This window comes from Thunnus albacares, chromosome 14 (assembly GCF_914725855.1).
Source record: "Thunnus albacares chromosome 14, fThuAlb1.1, whole genome shotgun sequence".
In the NCBI taxonomy this organism is placed as follows: domain Eukaryota; kingdom Metazoa; phylum Chordata; class Actinopteri; order Scombriformes; family Scombridae; genus Thunnus; species Thunnus albacares.
In genome coordinates, this window is record NC_058119.1 from 5,738,955 (window position 1) to 5,756,253 (window position 17,299).

At 42.1% G+C, this 17,299-nt stretch overlaps 1 protein-coding gene across 1 annotated transcript; it reads right to left on the minus strand.

Moving 5' to 3' along the window:
* Nucleotides 1-366: 366 nt before the first annotated feature.
* Nucleotides 367-15,637, minus strand: socs5b (suppressor of cytokine signaling 5b). Its single transcript, XM_044372495.1, has 2 exons — nt 15,113-15,637; nt 367-8,263 (listed from the first exon to the last, which is right to left on the minus strand). The coding sequence occupies exon 2, from the start codon at nt 8,242-8,244 to the stop codon at nt 6,553-6,555; it is 1,692 nt and encodes a 563-aa protein (XP_044228430.1). The 5' UTR covers nt 8,245-8,263; nt 15,113-15,637; the 3' UTR covers nt 367-6,552.
* Nucleotides 15,638-17,299: the final 1,662 nt, after the last annotated feature.

Sequence of the window (17,299 nt, forward strand, 5' to 3'; positions counted from 1 at the left end):
CTATATGTTGCATACAGTCTGCCCTCATGAGCTACTTGGGTTGGGGATATGACAATGGATGCACCGTTTCAGATTCATAAATACATTTTTGGACATCAGTTTTACTCAACTTCTTAGGTAGAAACTACCTGCTTTGAATTAAAAATGACTTTTACCTGAAGCCGTCAATGATCTGATTATGATGTGTCATGGTTATCAACACAGGGTGGGCAACTTTGACACATTGAAATATATTTCGTATTTACTGAATACTGAGCCCTGCACCGTCGAACTGAAATCGAACACACAGATGTTGCCTCGACCTCATTCACTCCATGGGCACTGCCAGGAATGTACTACAACATAATAAAGAAAACATACTCAGTATTATATCATGGGCCAGTGTGGATTACACTTAACAGTTTTATTTGGAATATTAAGACAATGAAGCATAAGCCAAGCACCAAAAGTGACAGCTACAAGTGTCGCATCATACGGCTCTTAAAAATGAACAGGTTATACTGGAAAACAACTGTTTTTTTTTTTTCTCTTTGAATGGTGAAGCAGATACACAGAACAGACAGTGAAATGTGAACATGATTATGCCATTTACACGCTCCAAATCCTACCTGACAGCAGAGGAAAATAAAAGAAGAAAGAAAGGAAAAAGCGAGGAAAAGCAGAAGAAAATTGGAACAGCGATATTCGTCTGACGACAGCTTGGTCAGCCTGTGGCAGTGGCTGTGGCCCCGGATTTAAAGGGCTCTTGTGATTGGTCAGAACGAATAAGGCGGTCTGGGGACACGGCGGTTCTGCAGAGTGACAACCATTAGTTCCCATCATTGTCAAGTCCTGTTGCCTCGGCACCCACATCCACACAGCAACCAATGTGCACATACAGCATTAAAGTGACAGAGGATTGCAACCATTGTTACACTACACTCCATTGCATATTAGGGAGAAGTAATAATGAAAAATAATAATTCTTTCATACATCTTTTTCTGTTTGCATATAGCACTTAACCCAGCTTTCTAAAATATATATGGGAAACATGAAAAAAAAAATGTTAAAAATATCTTTTTTTTTTTTAATGTTAGTTTGTTTGAAACCATGAGTCGTACCGAGGTGGGGGTAGGAGTCCTACATCCAGGGGTTTTGCTGTAGTTTAATGGGACAGCTAGCGACACGGCCAGCCTGTCTCTCATCCAGACCAGACCCAGTGGTTTCTTGCCACAAACGAGGCTCTCATAGTGCAGCTAAATAGTGTCATACTAATGACAATATAAGGTCAAAATAGTTCAATTCACGGCATTTTGTTGATTTTTTTTTTTTTTTTTTAAGAACATAGAATATACACGTAAACACCTATCTTTGTTTTTCACACAAGACAGGTGGTGCTGGCTAAATGTGGTCCATGTTTACACATCCCTGGCTTAGGGTGGGGTGATGGTGGTGGGGGGGGGGAGGGGAGGGGTTGTGAGTGTGTGTCGATACCTGGGGTAGTGCAGGTGTCAGAAGAAGTGTTGACAGTAAGTGTGTGCAAATGTATGTGTGTTCCAGACAGTTAATGCACCACAGAAGAATAAAATGTCTTTTCATCGGGCTCCTATTACATAACTCCATCATTCATCATACATACAATGTTTTTTTGTTTTTGTTTTTTTTTTTCCTTCTTCTAAATCTAAGGGTTATATGGCAAACATGTGCTACGGTTAATGTCAGATATTTCCCATGGGGAAAACTGGGTTGAGAGGGTCTTGGGACTCTCCTTGCAATGGGCCTGCCTGAGAATAAGGGGGGTGGGACAGGGACAGAGGCATTGTTCATAGGAGTCACAGTCTCATCACCCCTCACAGTCAACTCTGCATCCCCCTCCACTGGAACCCTCCATGTGGCTCTGTCCATACACAAATATACCTCCCACACAACACACACGCATGCACCGAGTCTGCAGCATGGTGGAGAATCGAGCTCCATCGACACAGCTTACAATGCCTGAATTTACGTGAAATATTTCAGGACCACCGGCTTTTTCTTAACACTCACACAAGTCTCGCCATCTTGAGCTAATACACATACAGCGTGGTCCGCAAGTTTTCAGACAGTGAGGCATTTTCAAATTTTTTTGTTTCGGTGCTGTACCTCGGCACATTGGTCATTACAAAGACTGCTTGGTTAAAAGGCTGACTTTCAAGTTTTGAGTATGTTTGAGGGTGTTCAAATCAATATTAGGTCAATAGGGTGGTAATTTCCATTTCATTACAATCCTGACATTTAATGTCAAAGAAAGCAAGCAATGATCCCAAAAATATAGACAAGGCAACAAAGGAGCCTGAGCGCCAAAAACAGTGTGGTCTTGACTGGCCAAGTTAGTCACCTGACCTCAATCCATCTGAGGATGTCTTACATGATGGAGGACCAAACTGAAGGCAAAAAGCTCCAAAAACAAGCTTTATAGGGACGAAATGACTGCTGCCTGTGGGTAAAAATATACCCGCAGTGTCACAAAAAGAGTGTGTTCTAAACTGTTCACCCAATATGGATGTAAACACCCTCAAATTAACACCTAACAGTCATTTAAAATTCAATATGCTGGAGGAAAGTGCCAACACAACAAAAATGCATCGCTGTCCTAATACTCACTGACTGCACTGTGGAACACAAGTACACAATTAAAGTGCTATTTACTTCAAAAAATCCCTAGCCCTCTGTGCCGCTGCCACAACAGGAAGCCAGGGCACTCAGTGAGCCAGCTCCATCTCTCCTTCTTGCTCCGTAATGTTAACTTCAGCCTAACATCGCCCTGACAGGGGTGGACAGAGTACAGGGGCCTTAAGTCCTCAACACCACAGTCACATCCACTTCAACACAGTGTTGTTAGGGATGTGGCTAGGTGGAGAGTTGGATATAATAATAATAATAAAAAAAAGGTTTCCCTCAGTCACACGGCACCCGTAAAGCAACACAGAGTGGCCCTTTTAGTACCCAGTAAATTTATATCCCAACATGGTAATATTAGCCTGTGATTAGTGCCTGCGAGTGGGGTGGGGCACTGTGAAGGTCTGTATGCTATTGCTAGGCAGTAGCATGATAGACAGGTGGCAGAGATGGTAAGATGTGTGTGGGTTTTCAGATATATCTTTCAGTGTGGATGCTAAAAATCCTGAAACATAAAAGTGCACATGCAAGCGACTTAAATGCCAACCTCCCTCTTAACACCCCCCCGCAGCTCCTGTAACACATATGGGCAATTCACATGCAGTATTCAAGTTTTCTGAGAACAAAGTGCGGGGCAGTGGAAAATGTTTCGGACTTTTATGTGAGGAAATGTTCGGTAAATTCTGATCGATTTCACAGTGCAGTTGAGAAAGCAAATATTGGTTAGTGAGATTTGTGTTAACCATTATACCTACGCCAATTATCTCTTACCACCTGTATAAAAAAGTCTTGTTGCCTGCCTGATAAATATGTGAGAAGAAGATAACGGTTTGGAGAGAAAAGGTGTGCAATGTTGAGTTTCAGGGTTTGGTTTTCAGGTGTGAACTTGACAGAACCGAGTTCTCCCCCGAGAACATGTTTTAACAAAGAGCAGTCTTACATACTGAAGTATGGAGCTAGCTTTGACTTGATGGTAAAGCTTAAATATAATTTAGCTTAGTTTTAACACTACTGAGCACAGCAATAAGCATAAGCCTACTAGTTAATACACATAGTTGGTAGCTGGCTTTGGTCACAGACTCTTAGATATTCATGGGCAAAAAAAAAATAAAAATGCACTGACATTTGTTCATGATTCATCCTCACTGATGAGGATTCAAATAACCTTTAACATATGGGTGGGCTGATAGACAAAAGAGCACAAATACACACAGACTAAAATATGAGCTAGTTTGAGGAGTTAAGAGGTTTACCTTTCCAGTGATCATGATCTCATGCGTGTTTCAGCTGTAATACTTTAGTTTTACACATTACCTGTAGGGGTTTCATCTACATACTTTCCACTCAATTATATTTATGTGAAAACTTATCTTTAAATGCCTTAAGGGAACCAATCTGCTCATCTCCACCCATCTCATCTTCCCACAGTCATACTTTTCTTTTTTTTATTAAAAGCTCAACTAATTGAATTTGTTAGAAAGCTAGGTAATGTGTATTTACTACTAATTAAGTGAGAACAAAGACCGTTGCTCATTAATTAATTCTAACACTTTCCTGACAAATAAGTTGGGCATGATTATCAGAAGTTGTATTATTCAGATAAAAATGCTCATGGAACAGGACTGACCTTCCTGTCGTCTCATTAGGATCTATTTGTCAGGTTACGGACTAGAACCTACACCGTTTAGGGCTGGACAAACATGGATATTTTCTCACTGGCATATGCTACAGTAGGGCTGGAATTGGACCCACTAAAAACCTAATACTTTTTCAAAACTACCAGACATAATGCATGCATTAGTGAGTGAGAACAGATGTAACTAATGTACAACTAGTCGTTTCAATAGTCTGTCATAGCTTAACCAACATAGCACCACTAAACGTTTATCCTTTACAGAAATTTAACGTGCACCATAAGTAAGTGAGCTTAGAGCTCATGCACCTCTTCATTATGATTCTCTTCAGTCTCATTTGATGGCATCAGAGTGGACTGTGTTGAAGCACCTCTAGGTTTGGACTAAAAAGCATTAGATTATGGAACGAGACAAATGGTTCTCTAAAAAGGCACATAGGTTACACTTGTTTTCTCTTCACAATGAGAACACGACAGAAATGACCAGCTAGCCAGCAGTGTTTATGTTCCAAGTCACACAGCTAAAATCATTCAGATGACATAACTAAAGCTCTCAAAAGATATGCCAACCTAACGACAGCTGAGTGCCGCCTCCACTCAAGAGTACAAATGCTGCCAGGCAATGAGGGGATCTGATGGGGAGTCCTTATAGTAGTGAGCCATAAAGTGGGTGACACCATCAACTCCCAAGAAAAGGCTACATCACTTCTTTCCCACTGGAAAGAACACAGTGCTCTTCATAAAAACTGCTTGACACATTTTAACACGGTTTTATAAAAGAAATATAAATTAAAAGAGGAAAGGGGTGCTGCAATCTAATCATGGGAGTTGTAGTTCACTTTCTTCACAAGTGGATTCTTGTAAAGTCTAGCATATGAGGCTGGCTGTCCTCCCCCATTTATGATCTTTGACTATAAGGGGTCCCCATTCCCTAACAAGCCTCACTAGAAGTACCAGCAGACCAACTCACAGTCACGTTTAAAGGGACACTGGCATTCTGAACTTTCTTTGATTGTCTTCACCTACCACTTGTCACATGTGCCCCAGTTCCTCTGACAAGACTTGTTAGCATTCCTTACTCTAACCAAAGTGCAAAGCTAGCTGCACCAATGTTACAAGTGTCTGGTGAAGAAAACTAACCGACTTGGATGCAGTGGGTCAAAGCTTTCTGTATGCCAGATGCCACCAAAAGATGCTAACTAAAAAGGAGGCCGGTGTAAAACTCATCACTATAAAGCCATAACACAATTCCATAAAGAGGCCAGACTGCTCAAATGCTACCCTAGGAGCTAAATTTCATACAGGAAGAAATTAATTGTGCATGTATACACAATAGCATGCACAAAGTTTGCCTGTGTCCTGTGAAGAACTCAGACTGCTGTGAGAACTAACAATGGCAAGAATATTTCCTGACAATCTCTCCCTCCTGTTTTGAAAGCAATTTCGCACAGCGGGAATAAAGTTGACAAGTTTAGCTTGCTTACTAAATACGACACAGTAGACTGATTCAATATTCATCATTCACTATTACTGCTTATTGAGGAACTAGTGTTTTTAAAGGACTAATCGATAGTCTTTAGAAAGCACTTCATTTCCCTGATGTACTGTCCTGAACTCTATGGACCCTCTCAGAATCCGTCCCTGTCACTGGCTTAGCTGATGCTCGCGTGCAAAGAGATGGCAAAGAATGTGCCTTATGTAGCTTTATCCATGGGACAAGCTCTGACTGCAATATACCAATAGCACCTCCAGACGCCCTCTCAACCCACACACCTCTTGGGAAGGTGCTCCACTAGGTGCTTTGACAAGCTAAGGAAGAAAAAAAATAGAGAAAGCACAAAGTGAACTGTACAATGTAGCCATGTGGGCCTAAACAGCAATTTGGGATGAACAGGGAGGCATGCAGGCAGGTCTACAGGCAGGGTGATGTTGTGGGATCAGGCAGACATTTAGCACAAAGCGGGAGAGAAAAGACACAAAGCACTGATATTTGTGTCTTCCCTCCCTGTCAAAAAAAAAAAAAAAAAAAAAAAACCTGTTCAACACAAAAACATGTGCTTGCCAGACAGCATTATACTGAATATAATCATATGTATTTTCTGTGATGTAAGTAATAACTAAAACAAAGATTAGAATGAATCTTGTATAGCTTGTTACATTTTAATTCCATCCCCCACCAGAAAGAGAGCCATGTCAGTATAGCCTCTAATTGGCTAACGAGGAATTTCTCAAGTTCTGTAATCCTCCTGCAGTGTGTGTACCGGCTATGGAGAAACCCGCCTTATTTGACCTTGAGTGGCGGTTCCCTCTCCAGCCAGCGAACTCGTACTTTCTGTTTATAGTGATACTCCTTGAGGAAGTCCTGCAAGGCAGGGGGCAGCGGCAGAGAGCCTATACCATCGTAAGTGGTCCAGCGGCAGATGGCAGCTCGTGCCAGGTGCTGCAGGCCGAAGGGAAAGGTCCGATGGAGAGGCGCTGTAAGCAGCGGTTCAAAAAACATGCAGGCGCTGGGGTCCTTGTAGTGCTCCAGCAGTCCTGTGACGGTGGAAGAGTGGAAAACACAAGGATCATGTGCGTCAAAGCTGAAATTGTGGTTCCACTGCTCGATGCGGGCGTGCAGTGAGCGGTTGTAACGGCGGAAGCTAACGGAGAAGAGGTAGTCCTCCTGGGCTGAGTCACGCAGCAGGAAGGTGCCTTCTGGCCGTCCATCCAGCAGTGCCTCAGCCTCATAGCGGTCCATCACGCCCCAGTAGCAGGGCAGAGCTGTGATCTGCAATAGGTCCGGCACCAAGCAGTGGATGTAGTCTATCTGGGTGTGCACCTTCCAGGGCCCAGGTTGCTGCCGGCTCAGGTGACCATCCCCAGAGGCATGCCTCTGTTTGGGCCTCCTAGCCTGTAGACAGAGGGTGGTCGAATCCTCCTCAGAGTCACAGTCCTGGGCTGACGCTGTAGCCCCCAATACCTGCCCACAGGCCCCTGATGATCCAGCACCCCCAGAGCTGCTGGCCCCTGAGGCCCGGCCTTCCCCAGAGGCCTCTCCCATGCCAGGAGCCATCTTTGGTCCCAGTTTGTAGAGAGAGGAGCCTGGCACTGAGGCCTCTAGGGTGTGGATCTGTGCATTAGGTGGTGGGTCCACACCTTCCTCGATGCTAAGTCTGCGACGCTCACGCAGTCGTTCCTCCTCATCCTCAGGAGAGGGGTGGGCCGGGTCAAAGGCATCCAGCAGGGCAGTGGAGGAATGCGGGCTGACCGGTGCTGTGTGTTGCTTGATCAAGTGCCACTTGTGGGCAAGGTCTGAGCCTGGTGGGAAGGGGCAAGTCTCCAGCATAAGCTCCGTCAGGTGAATCTTACGTTTGGAGGTGACAGGGTTCTTAGATGAGCGCGAGCGTCTGCGAGCTGGCAGCGGTAAGCACAGCCCTACAGTATCACTTAGCCGCTGACGCAACGACCGAGCATTCAGACTACGTCCTCCAGATACAGAGTCGCTCATCTCCTGGATGGAGCTGACTCCATAACGCCTGTCCCTACGGTTCCCGCTCCCACGTAGGCGCCCAGACCGCCTATCTGCCTCCAGAGAGCTCTGGGTTTTGGTGGAACATGAGTGTTTTTTCTTGCCCCCCCATGGAGCATGACGGGAATAGGAGTCTCTCCGGGCCAGGGGAACACCCCCTGATCCCCCTCGAACATCCTCAGTGTCCTTGTCAATAGTGATCTCTACTAGCTGAGGGATGTCCGACACACAGTTGTGATGGCGGCGTCCTGCTGTTACCATTGGCACTGGGAGGAGGCTCCTTGATGGGCTGGAGGATCCTGATGCCTGAGCCTCACCTGAGCTGCCTCCTTGGCCGAGATCCACCACACAGTGGACGGCATCTGCCTCAACCCTGCTCTCACTGGGTCCTGAACTGTTGTTGTGAAAGAGTGTTTGGCATTTGCTCTTCAGGTTGCTCCACATGTTGCTCACTTTCTTCATCAACTGGAGCCCCTGGGACCTGAAGATAACAGGAGACAAAACTGATTAAGTCAAAGGTAGAGAAATCTCGCGACAGCAATGGTGTCTACATATAACACTGAGGCACAAGCTACATAAAGAATGTCCTACATTTAATTCCCCAGACTGCCGTGTATCTAGTAATTACACGTGGTGTGAGTATAACGGGGCCAAAGTGTCTGAGAGGTGGGTGAGCTTGAGTAGTTGGAACAGCAGAGTTAGGAGTTGCCAGGCAGACGTGCAGGGACACAAGGCCACAGCTATAAATGAACCCAGGATCTGCTCACAGCTGATCTGCTGGTATGTACTGTATTACAGAGCCAGTCTAGACCTGACCAAAAACTTTCCCTGTAACAGCAGCATACAGGGCACATGTATATGCACATACACATTCTCATATGCAGTTGATTTATCACTCTATTACAATTTGACAGGGATGTGAAAGTAGTGGCAGAAACGGTATTTGAATGAATCACATTTTACTGTGAGCAAAGTCACCACAGGTTCACTAGGTGGCTTGCCAAAAACAAAACTTACAAGGATTTGATAATGCTGTATTTCCTTAACCGTTTCAAACATTGTTTCTGGACTTCATGCATTTTATTTGGGTACACATTTTACACTTTGAGGTGAATCCAAATCATTGCAGCAATAAGAGAAAATGTAAAAATTTCCGATATGCAAAACGGCCTAAACCATACTGTCTGAAAAGGTTAAAAAATAAATAAATAAATAAAATAAAATAAAGCAATAATAAAAGTCTTCACACTCATCTTTTGCTGTTTTATGTCTGGGTGGAAATTTAATTCCTATCCCTGTCTTGCATTAATTGCATGTGCTATTCACTGAGCTACAGCCACACAACAAATGATGTTTGAATCTCTGTGGCTAATCTATCTCACTCCTTCCCGCATCTTTTTTTATGATAAGCAAACTCAATCTGCTTCTGGGCTAAAAGCAGGCATCATGTCAACCTGCGTGCAGGGAAGTTTAATATTGATATAGACATTATGGATTTGCACAGTCAGCTGTGATAGACAAGGCTTCTTTGATGCACAGGAAACCAGATTGGTCTTCAGCACATGACTGATTAAGTTGATTTGCCGAGGGTACTTCCAAGGGCTATCACTAACAAACTCATGACGTCATCCCACTTATTGACTTGCTTTGTACTCACAAAAGATGATGTCTCTCCACTTGACAGTCATTAGCTATACGCCTACAAAACAGCCTGCGCTAAATTTGTTGCTATGAAAAATAATGTCTTATTCATACGGCTAAGCTACACTACCAAATGTGACATGACTCATTCGTTGTGGTTTTTTCCCCCTATTCTCTGCTCCATTTGCATCTGCACACTAAGCCTGAGTGAGGGTTGTGCGTTGTCCGGTCCGTCGGACGTCTTCATTTCATTCTCTCAAGGGGTTGTGCCACTACAAAAACACACAGCAACCGATTATACTTTTTATACTTTGATCGTCGCTGGCTTGAGACAGCGCTCCAGTGATAAACCAGAAATGATTTCTCACAAAGAATATTTTGATGTCATGGTTAACTTCTTTAAAACACAACTGGCGAAGCATCCACATGCTTTTCAGCACCAAATTCCAAGTCAGCAAATTCATCAGTTAGGAATTATTTTCGTGATGGATTCCATCATAGTAACATCTGCATGCAGCACTTCAAAGATGATTACAATCACTAAACTTGAAACGTTTGTTTTAAAGCTTTTTTGTACTCCATCTCAGTTATAAACAATGAAGCCTATGCCATCACTGCTATGCCCCCCTCCCCCCCCCCAACACACACACACACACACTCTCTCTCTAACACACACACACACACACACACACACACACTTATCCACTCAGAATACTTCTTAGCAAATTGTTGAGTGCTACCAGCTGTGGCCGGGGAGTTATTTTGCAACTACATCTGATTACAAAACAATTCTTGATTCATCTAAATTTTTGTTTTCCATACTTTTTCTTCCTATATGCCCACATTCACAACAGCATTACCATTCATATCAAGCATAAAAAAAATGTCAAACTAATTTACTTCCATTTTTAAATTTTCTAAACGTCAGTTTTGATATTGCTAGAGTAGCAGTGATGGTATGCTGAAACTCAGCTCCAAGGTCTGCAACACTGGGCAGAAACACAGGTTTGTGATGCTTGCACCTACTTATCAACTGTTGGCCATATTATTAACCCTGTAATATACAAAATGTATGTTTTTTTTTTTTAATGAATACTTAATTTACATGACTTTTTGTAGCATGCATGCAAAACAAAAGTGAATTAATTGAATGATATAATGCTGTCCTCAAGGTTGATATTCCTGCTTCTGCACACAAATATTTTTTCTTTCTATTTTGCTACTTTTACATGATTATTGTCAGTTGATCAGTGCTGCATTGAAAAGGGACTGTGGCCCTCAAACATCTTTATTAAGTGTCAATAATGAAATGGGTAGCCCGATCCCAACAGGCTTACATCACATTTGAAGTTAAGAACGTGAGGATATGTATATGGTCAAATGTCAATCACTGTACACTGATTAAAAACTGTGCATCAGTCCATCATGTTTGGGAATCCTAAGGAACGGTACAAGCAGCAGTCACCATGAACGTCTTAGACAAAGCGCTGCAGGTAAGAGGAGCCAACTCCTACAGCATGTCCTGAAGGTAAGCAACACCTTTGATTGTGCCATTCCTGACGTATGGAAAGCCACTGGCACTGTGCCCACAGCACGGGCTTTGATCATAGTTTCTCACGTTATGGCACGTATCTCAACTGCATGCACCTTCAGATGTCCCAGAGATGCACACATAATGCTGTGCCAACTAAGCATATCTTGATCGAATAAATTCTTAACAGTGATGACTGATTAATAATTACCATTCCTAGTAATTACCTTCACGTTGTAATCATTTTATTGGTTTGGTAGAAAGAAGTCTTACTACATCAACTGTCAACATGATGATTTAAATATATTAAAATTGTTCTTGATGATTAGTGATGCGTAAGAATGGGAATCAAGAACCGGTGCCAGTTGAGAACCGGTTCCAAATTGTCCCATCCATCAGAATCGTATGCCTCCGAGCTTATCAATTCCTCTAGTCGATACTTAGGCATCCAAAAAAGGCGGAACTCAACTGCAAGGGCGGTGCAGCCTCCAGACTGTCTACATTGCATACATGCTAGAGTTATCTTCTGCTATCTTGTAATTCATCTTCAAAAAAGGCAGCGGCTGCAAGCATTTTTTTGATTCAATGTGTCAGTAATTACCTTTGCGAGACAAATGTGAAGTGTATTGTGAACTTTCTACGCCGTCACTCAAGAGACTCACTTTAGCAGAGCGGAGCAGCGATCAGCAGTAGCGAACGAGACCGACTGACCAACACACACTGCTGCATTGAACAACTTAAACCAACCATGAGGCGAGAAAAAGAAAAGAGAATAGAAATATAGAAGAAAATAACTCAGTGCTCAGTCTGTTTTACCTCAAAAAATCTGCACCCATTCAGCATCTTAAACAACGATAGCTTTCCCCGGAGCTAACGCTGCAGCAGAGAGGCTGCTCTCCACTGAAGATGTGACGTTAATAACACAGCGGAGCACTCCTCCTCCTCCTCCTCCTCCTCCTCCTGCTCATTTTGTTATTCTTATACAGACAGGAGACTGTACGATGCTTCCAAATTAATTAATTGATTAATTAATGCAGTTAACTTTTGGCTCCAGACCATTTCTCTACCAGTTATATTTCATATATTCATCAGCATGCAAGGTCATTGATAAGCAGTGAGATAATAAAACAGGTGCATTGACACTGAAACCCTACGTAGACCTTGATCGGGAATCAATGAAGAATTGGACCAATAAGCAGAAGTGATAATGGCATTGGTATCAATAAAATCTTAACAATTCCCATCCCTAGTGATGGGAATAATAAATAAATAATGTCACTTAATCACTGTTATTGTAAAATTTGTAACATTAAATACAATGTTATAAACCTTCTGGAACTGCACTAAAATCTGCTCAAACCTAAAAATAATAATGTGAAACATCTCCACATTTAGGTAAGAGGTGACATGTAGTTACAGCCTTATGTCATACACATTATAACAGATTCTACAGTAAACTGAGGTATACAGATGGAGAAGGAAAAAAGAGCACTGGTATTAGACTTGTACTGGACATCAGTAAATTAGGTATCAACAACGGGAGAGAAAAAGTGGGAGTAGTGTATCTCTACAATACCACACAATGCATTTTAACCGCAGTATTACTTAAGTTATTTATACATGATTTCAGTGTGGTGATGGTATGGTGGTAATATTAATAGTCTTGACAATTCCTTATGAAAATCCTAAATCAGGCTCAAACTACCTGATTTGAGACAGGCAATCAGAGATTTTATCAAAGACAACACGACTCGATATGTACTTGAACAATTTGTCCAGCCAATTCGATTTTAGAAAGCAAAACATGCAAACAACCATCTTTCAACCGTCAAAGTTTTTGTTGGAGCAAAAAGTCTTACCAGCCACAACCCAAATGTACCAGCATTTGTCTTGATTCTGTAATTTTATTGTCAACAGGAAGACACTGATCTACAGACTAAAGCTACATGTTCACACCCTGCTGTCTTTCCTCCCAGATGAACTGGAATTGTGAGGCTAATGTCATATCAGCTACATCTTGTGAGGCTGGATTTTCCATCGGGGTTGGTGTGTTTTATCCCTCAGCTGGCTAATCATGTCAAAAATACAAACAATGAGAAGTTCTAGTTAACAACACACAGGGCTAGGGTCCAGCCTCTCCAAAACGCTAACTGTGCCGTTAAAGTACGATTAAAATACACCAATAACTAAACACTATGACTGTTGTCACAATGTTATAATGAACCCATTACACATTTGCAATTATGGAGGTCCCCAAACAGAAAAAAACAAAACAAAACATGCTAGCCAATATACCCTTGTCCATGTACCCTATCAATTGATAATAAATAGAAGGGATTTAAAAATGTAACCTGGCAAGCAATGAGACAGAAAGCTGGTAGTTGTACAAATGTTTTTGTGAATGGGTTACTACAAATGTTATGAAAAGACCACTGAGAACTGAACTCTGCCAGTGTCTGCTACAGTGTTAGTTTGCTTATCTGCCCTTATGCTGTTCTCATTAGCGTGGCTCCATTCTTATTAGACATAGAATTAAAAAATAAATTAAAATACTATCTTTCAGGTCAATGCATTTAATTCATACAAAGACTGTAACATAAACCATTGCATGCCCTTGTACACTAGTATCAGACAAATCAACAAAGCACATGCAACCATGTAGTGACAAGTATAACTTACAATCAAGTTCCTGCTCTAAACATTTATGCAACATAGAATTTAAATTTTATGTCTACAACAGGACACACAAAGCTAGGGCATCTCATATTGCAGATTTCAGCTAAGAATTCACTCTGCTCAGCTAAATCAAGCTTGATTATTTTAACTACAGCCGTCCGATGTAATTCTCTATGACTCTATGGCCGTTGTTATCAACACCATTGATAATAATGGCCAAACCAATAGTGAGCTCCAGTCCACAACCATTTAAAGCTGCCCTGCAACAGAACTAGGCTACTTCTGCTCTCCGGCAGGCCAACACACCCATTCTCCTGGGATCACACTGATCTAAGAGAGGGCTGGAGAGAAGACAAGATTAAGAGAGGACGCCTTCACTGCTCAGACCAGATCAGAGTTAATGAGATATTTGCAGCGTCTCGCATTCTGAGAGATATGTGGAATGACAGAAAGCCATACAGAGTCTGTAAATGACTGATACAACACATTTGTCTTCCTATCACTTGAATCTCAACAAATACTAAAGATTTTAACAACAATGTTGATGTTGCAAACTATTGTGTTTTCTCCTCCACAATGCAAACTCAGGATGTATTTCTGGCTAAAAATAGGCATTTCAAATAGAGGTGCATCACCAAACATATACCTGAAACTCAATATTGCATTGTTCTTCAGGAGTGCAACAATATAGTGTTTGGATAATAATTATCCTGCCCTTATGTAGCTTTGTTAGTAGTTTGAAATCAGTAATTAATCAGAAACTGTGGTGTCAGACAAAGGAACACAGATTTATCTAATATTGATCCAGTCAAAACAACTGGAAACAATAAAACAGCGTTTAGGGTTAAAGATAACCACCTCAATTTACTCCTACAATAAACTGTCTTCGTTTCAATATTATCTTGCCATACAAACTAATGTTGAACAGTACAGTCCCGTTATACTAACGTTAGCTACCATGACAGGTATGTTTTGTCACTAATGTCAACAGTAGACAACCAATTATCGAGCTATAACGTTATTTATTAGCTGCTCTATAATGGTAGGAAGGCCTTTGGGTTTCTGGAGGCCCCACTTTTCCCCTGGTCCCAGCCAAGTTAGCCGATTGCTAACACGGTAACGTTGACCATGGTCCCAATATACCGCTAAATGTAGCTACAGCCGTGAAGATAACGTTAACTACGCTCATGTTTGACAATCTAGCTTGGTTAGTCAGATACATAATATATTTCAGAATACATTTAAATTGTGTTCTGCTTGTTGGCAACAGATATAGCTTAACTTACGATTCAGGCTTAAGAGCTGTCAAAAAGCTAGCTTTGGCTAGCCAGCCAGCTAGCGGGGTTAGCGTGTTAGCTTGTGAAAAATCGACACAAAAATGACACAAATAAACCAAGTGATGCTGTGTGGCCTAGAAATGAGAAGTACACAAACGTGACATGTTTGACAGGCGATGGTTTGTTTCTGTAGTTCATATCTTACCCTTGTGCCTCTCTGAAAGCTCTATTCAACAGCTCTCTTTGTCTGCAAAAAATGGCTATTAAGAGAAGTCAGGCATATATCCCCCTGGCGGACCACGGTGTCGGTAAAAAGCACTAAACGTCCGCGGATACTTGATGGTATCATCCCGAATGTTTTAAAAAATAATACTACTCAAATGTCTTTAAAAGGCTAAAGTGATCGAGAGCAGCGAAAGCCCGTTCTTCATCATGGTGGGGGTCTTCTTTTTCCGCCGTGGTCGCTGCTGCTTCTCGCAGCCAATATGACGGCGGGCTCAGCAGACAGAGAGAGCCGGAGAGGCGGACTGCGATCACCGTGAGTGGGATCGACTGACAGCGGCTCGGCCCAATGGAGGAAAAGGGAAAGGACGTCCACTTCCGACGGAGCACGCGGATGGGGAATGCCCCGGAGCTGTCTAGCTGTGATGGGCGTCCCGTGTCACCAATGAGCGGGGAGAGGAGGCTGAGGATCTTCGCTGGCAGCTACTTGGAAACGTGGAGAGAGGTGCAGTGATGCTGGTGGTGAACGCGGACTCACTGATGTCATCCAGGTAAGGAGAAGAGTGAAGGAAACCCAATTTAAAGAGGAATAGTTTGATTTCAGTTATTTTATTCTGAAGAAATTCTCGGGAGAATCTACTCTAATCATATTTCTCTCACTGATATGCCTTCATCATACCAAAAGTACCACCACTGCACAATTTTAACTGATGTGTTAAGGGCCGTAAGGTTGGTCGTGCTTTATTATCTTAAGGCTCTGTCTTGAAGAAGGTTCATGTCACAAAATCTTGTGTCAAGGCATTATTTCAGTTTTGTGCTTCTATCTTGAATATTCCTAAATATATTTCTATTTAATCAAATTACCACACAGCAAATCTGGGGCCAGATGGTTGTCCAGCATAGAAAAACTGCACACATTGCACAGACAGTGGGAGGACCGGATGGTTGGGGGGGGGGGCAAGAAGCTCATTTTGCCATGAGGCCTCCTAGCAGGTTAATCTGGCAAAATGTCAATTAACTTTACAGTACAGAATAAAGTCATTTATTCATTCATAAAGTAAAAAGGGCTTTTTTTTGTGGAAATGAAGGGATGGCAAAAACGATTGACCCTACAGTGAGTGAAACACTTGTTACGGCCACCCTCTTAAGGCCTCAAGCGTTGAATCAGATGTGGCTTTATGTAGACCAGACCAGTGACTATGTGCCATAGCTTGTACCAAAGTGAATCTCAGAACAATTAAAATGTCTCAAAGGAGCATTCAGTCACTCGCACCCACACATGAGGTCATCTCCTGGAGTCAGATCATTCATGAGCACATGACACAAGGCGTAATGGGAAGGGGAAGTGGTGTGAGTAATGTAGTAGTTAGCTGGAGCTGAGGTTGAATTCAAGGGAAATCACCAGCAGTCTGAACACATTAGCTTTTACATCTCCGAGATGCTGATCTAATTTGTGCTTATGAAAGGAAATGAAAGAGAATTGCATTAGCACTGATTCTTCTTCTGCCAGGAGTGATTCACACTATTTTAGTCAACATGGACATCTCCTCCCAGGTCTATGCTGTGTCATCTGTAAGCAGTCTACCATAAGGATAAGTTGACTTACTACTGTAATACAGTTGAACCTGAAAATGAAAGGTCTGATGATAATATTATTCACTCACACCAGCTCTTCTATTCATGAGAAATGCACCTTAAGCTGAATTGTCCCAACCTCCACTCCTGTTTTTTTAAAATACAAATTATTTACATTTATGTAAAACTAGGCTACTTGCACATACTATTTGCAAATTGTTAGTGTTGTGTTTATTCTACCTGGATAATTTCAACAGTTTCAGCTAAGGTGTCAATCACAGGTAAAGTGTATAGTAAATTTGCTTAATAAAAACTTTAATTCATTGCCGCAAGCAACTAGTCTTACATCCACATAAACTAAAACAAATCATAAGTGTTGACAGACAGCATTTGGGCCCGCACAGTCACTCAGTACAGAAATAGATTTGGATACAAGATCAGACGTGATATTGACTAGACGGATATATGCGGCGGTTTGGTAGGATGTTCAGTGGTTCATATTTTAATTCTTTGTAAAGTGGCTAAGAAAAGTAGAGCAGGATCATTTTGTGAGGTGTTCAGCAGTGGAAGACATGTACAGATCATTCTTTAACTT

Excerpts from the sequence above, each read along its gene's own strand:
- socs5b (XM_044372495.1), bottom strand. The coding sequence starts at position 8,244 with ATGAAGAAAGTGAGCAACATGTGGAGCAACCTGAAGAGCAAATGCCAA.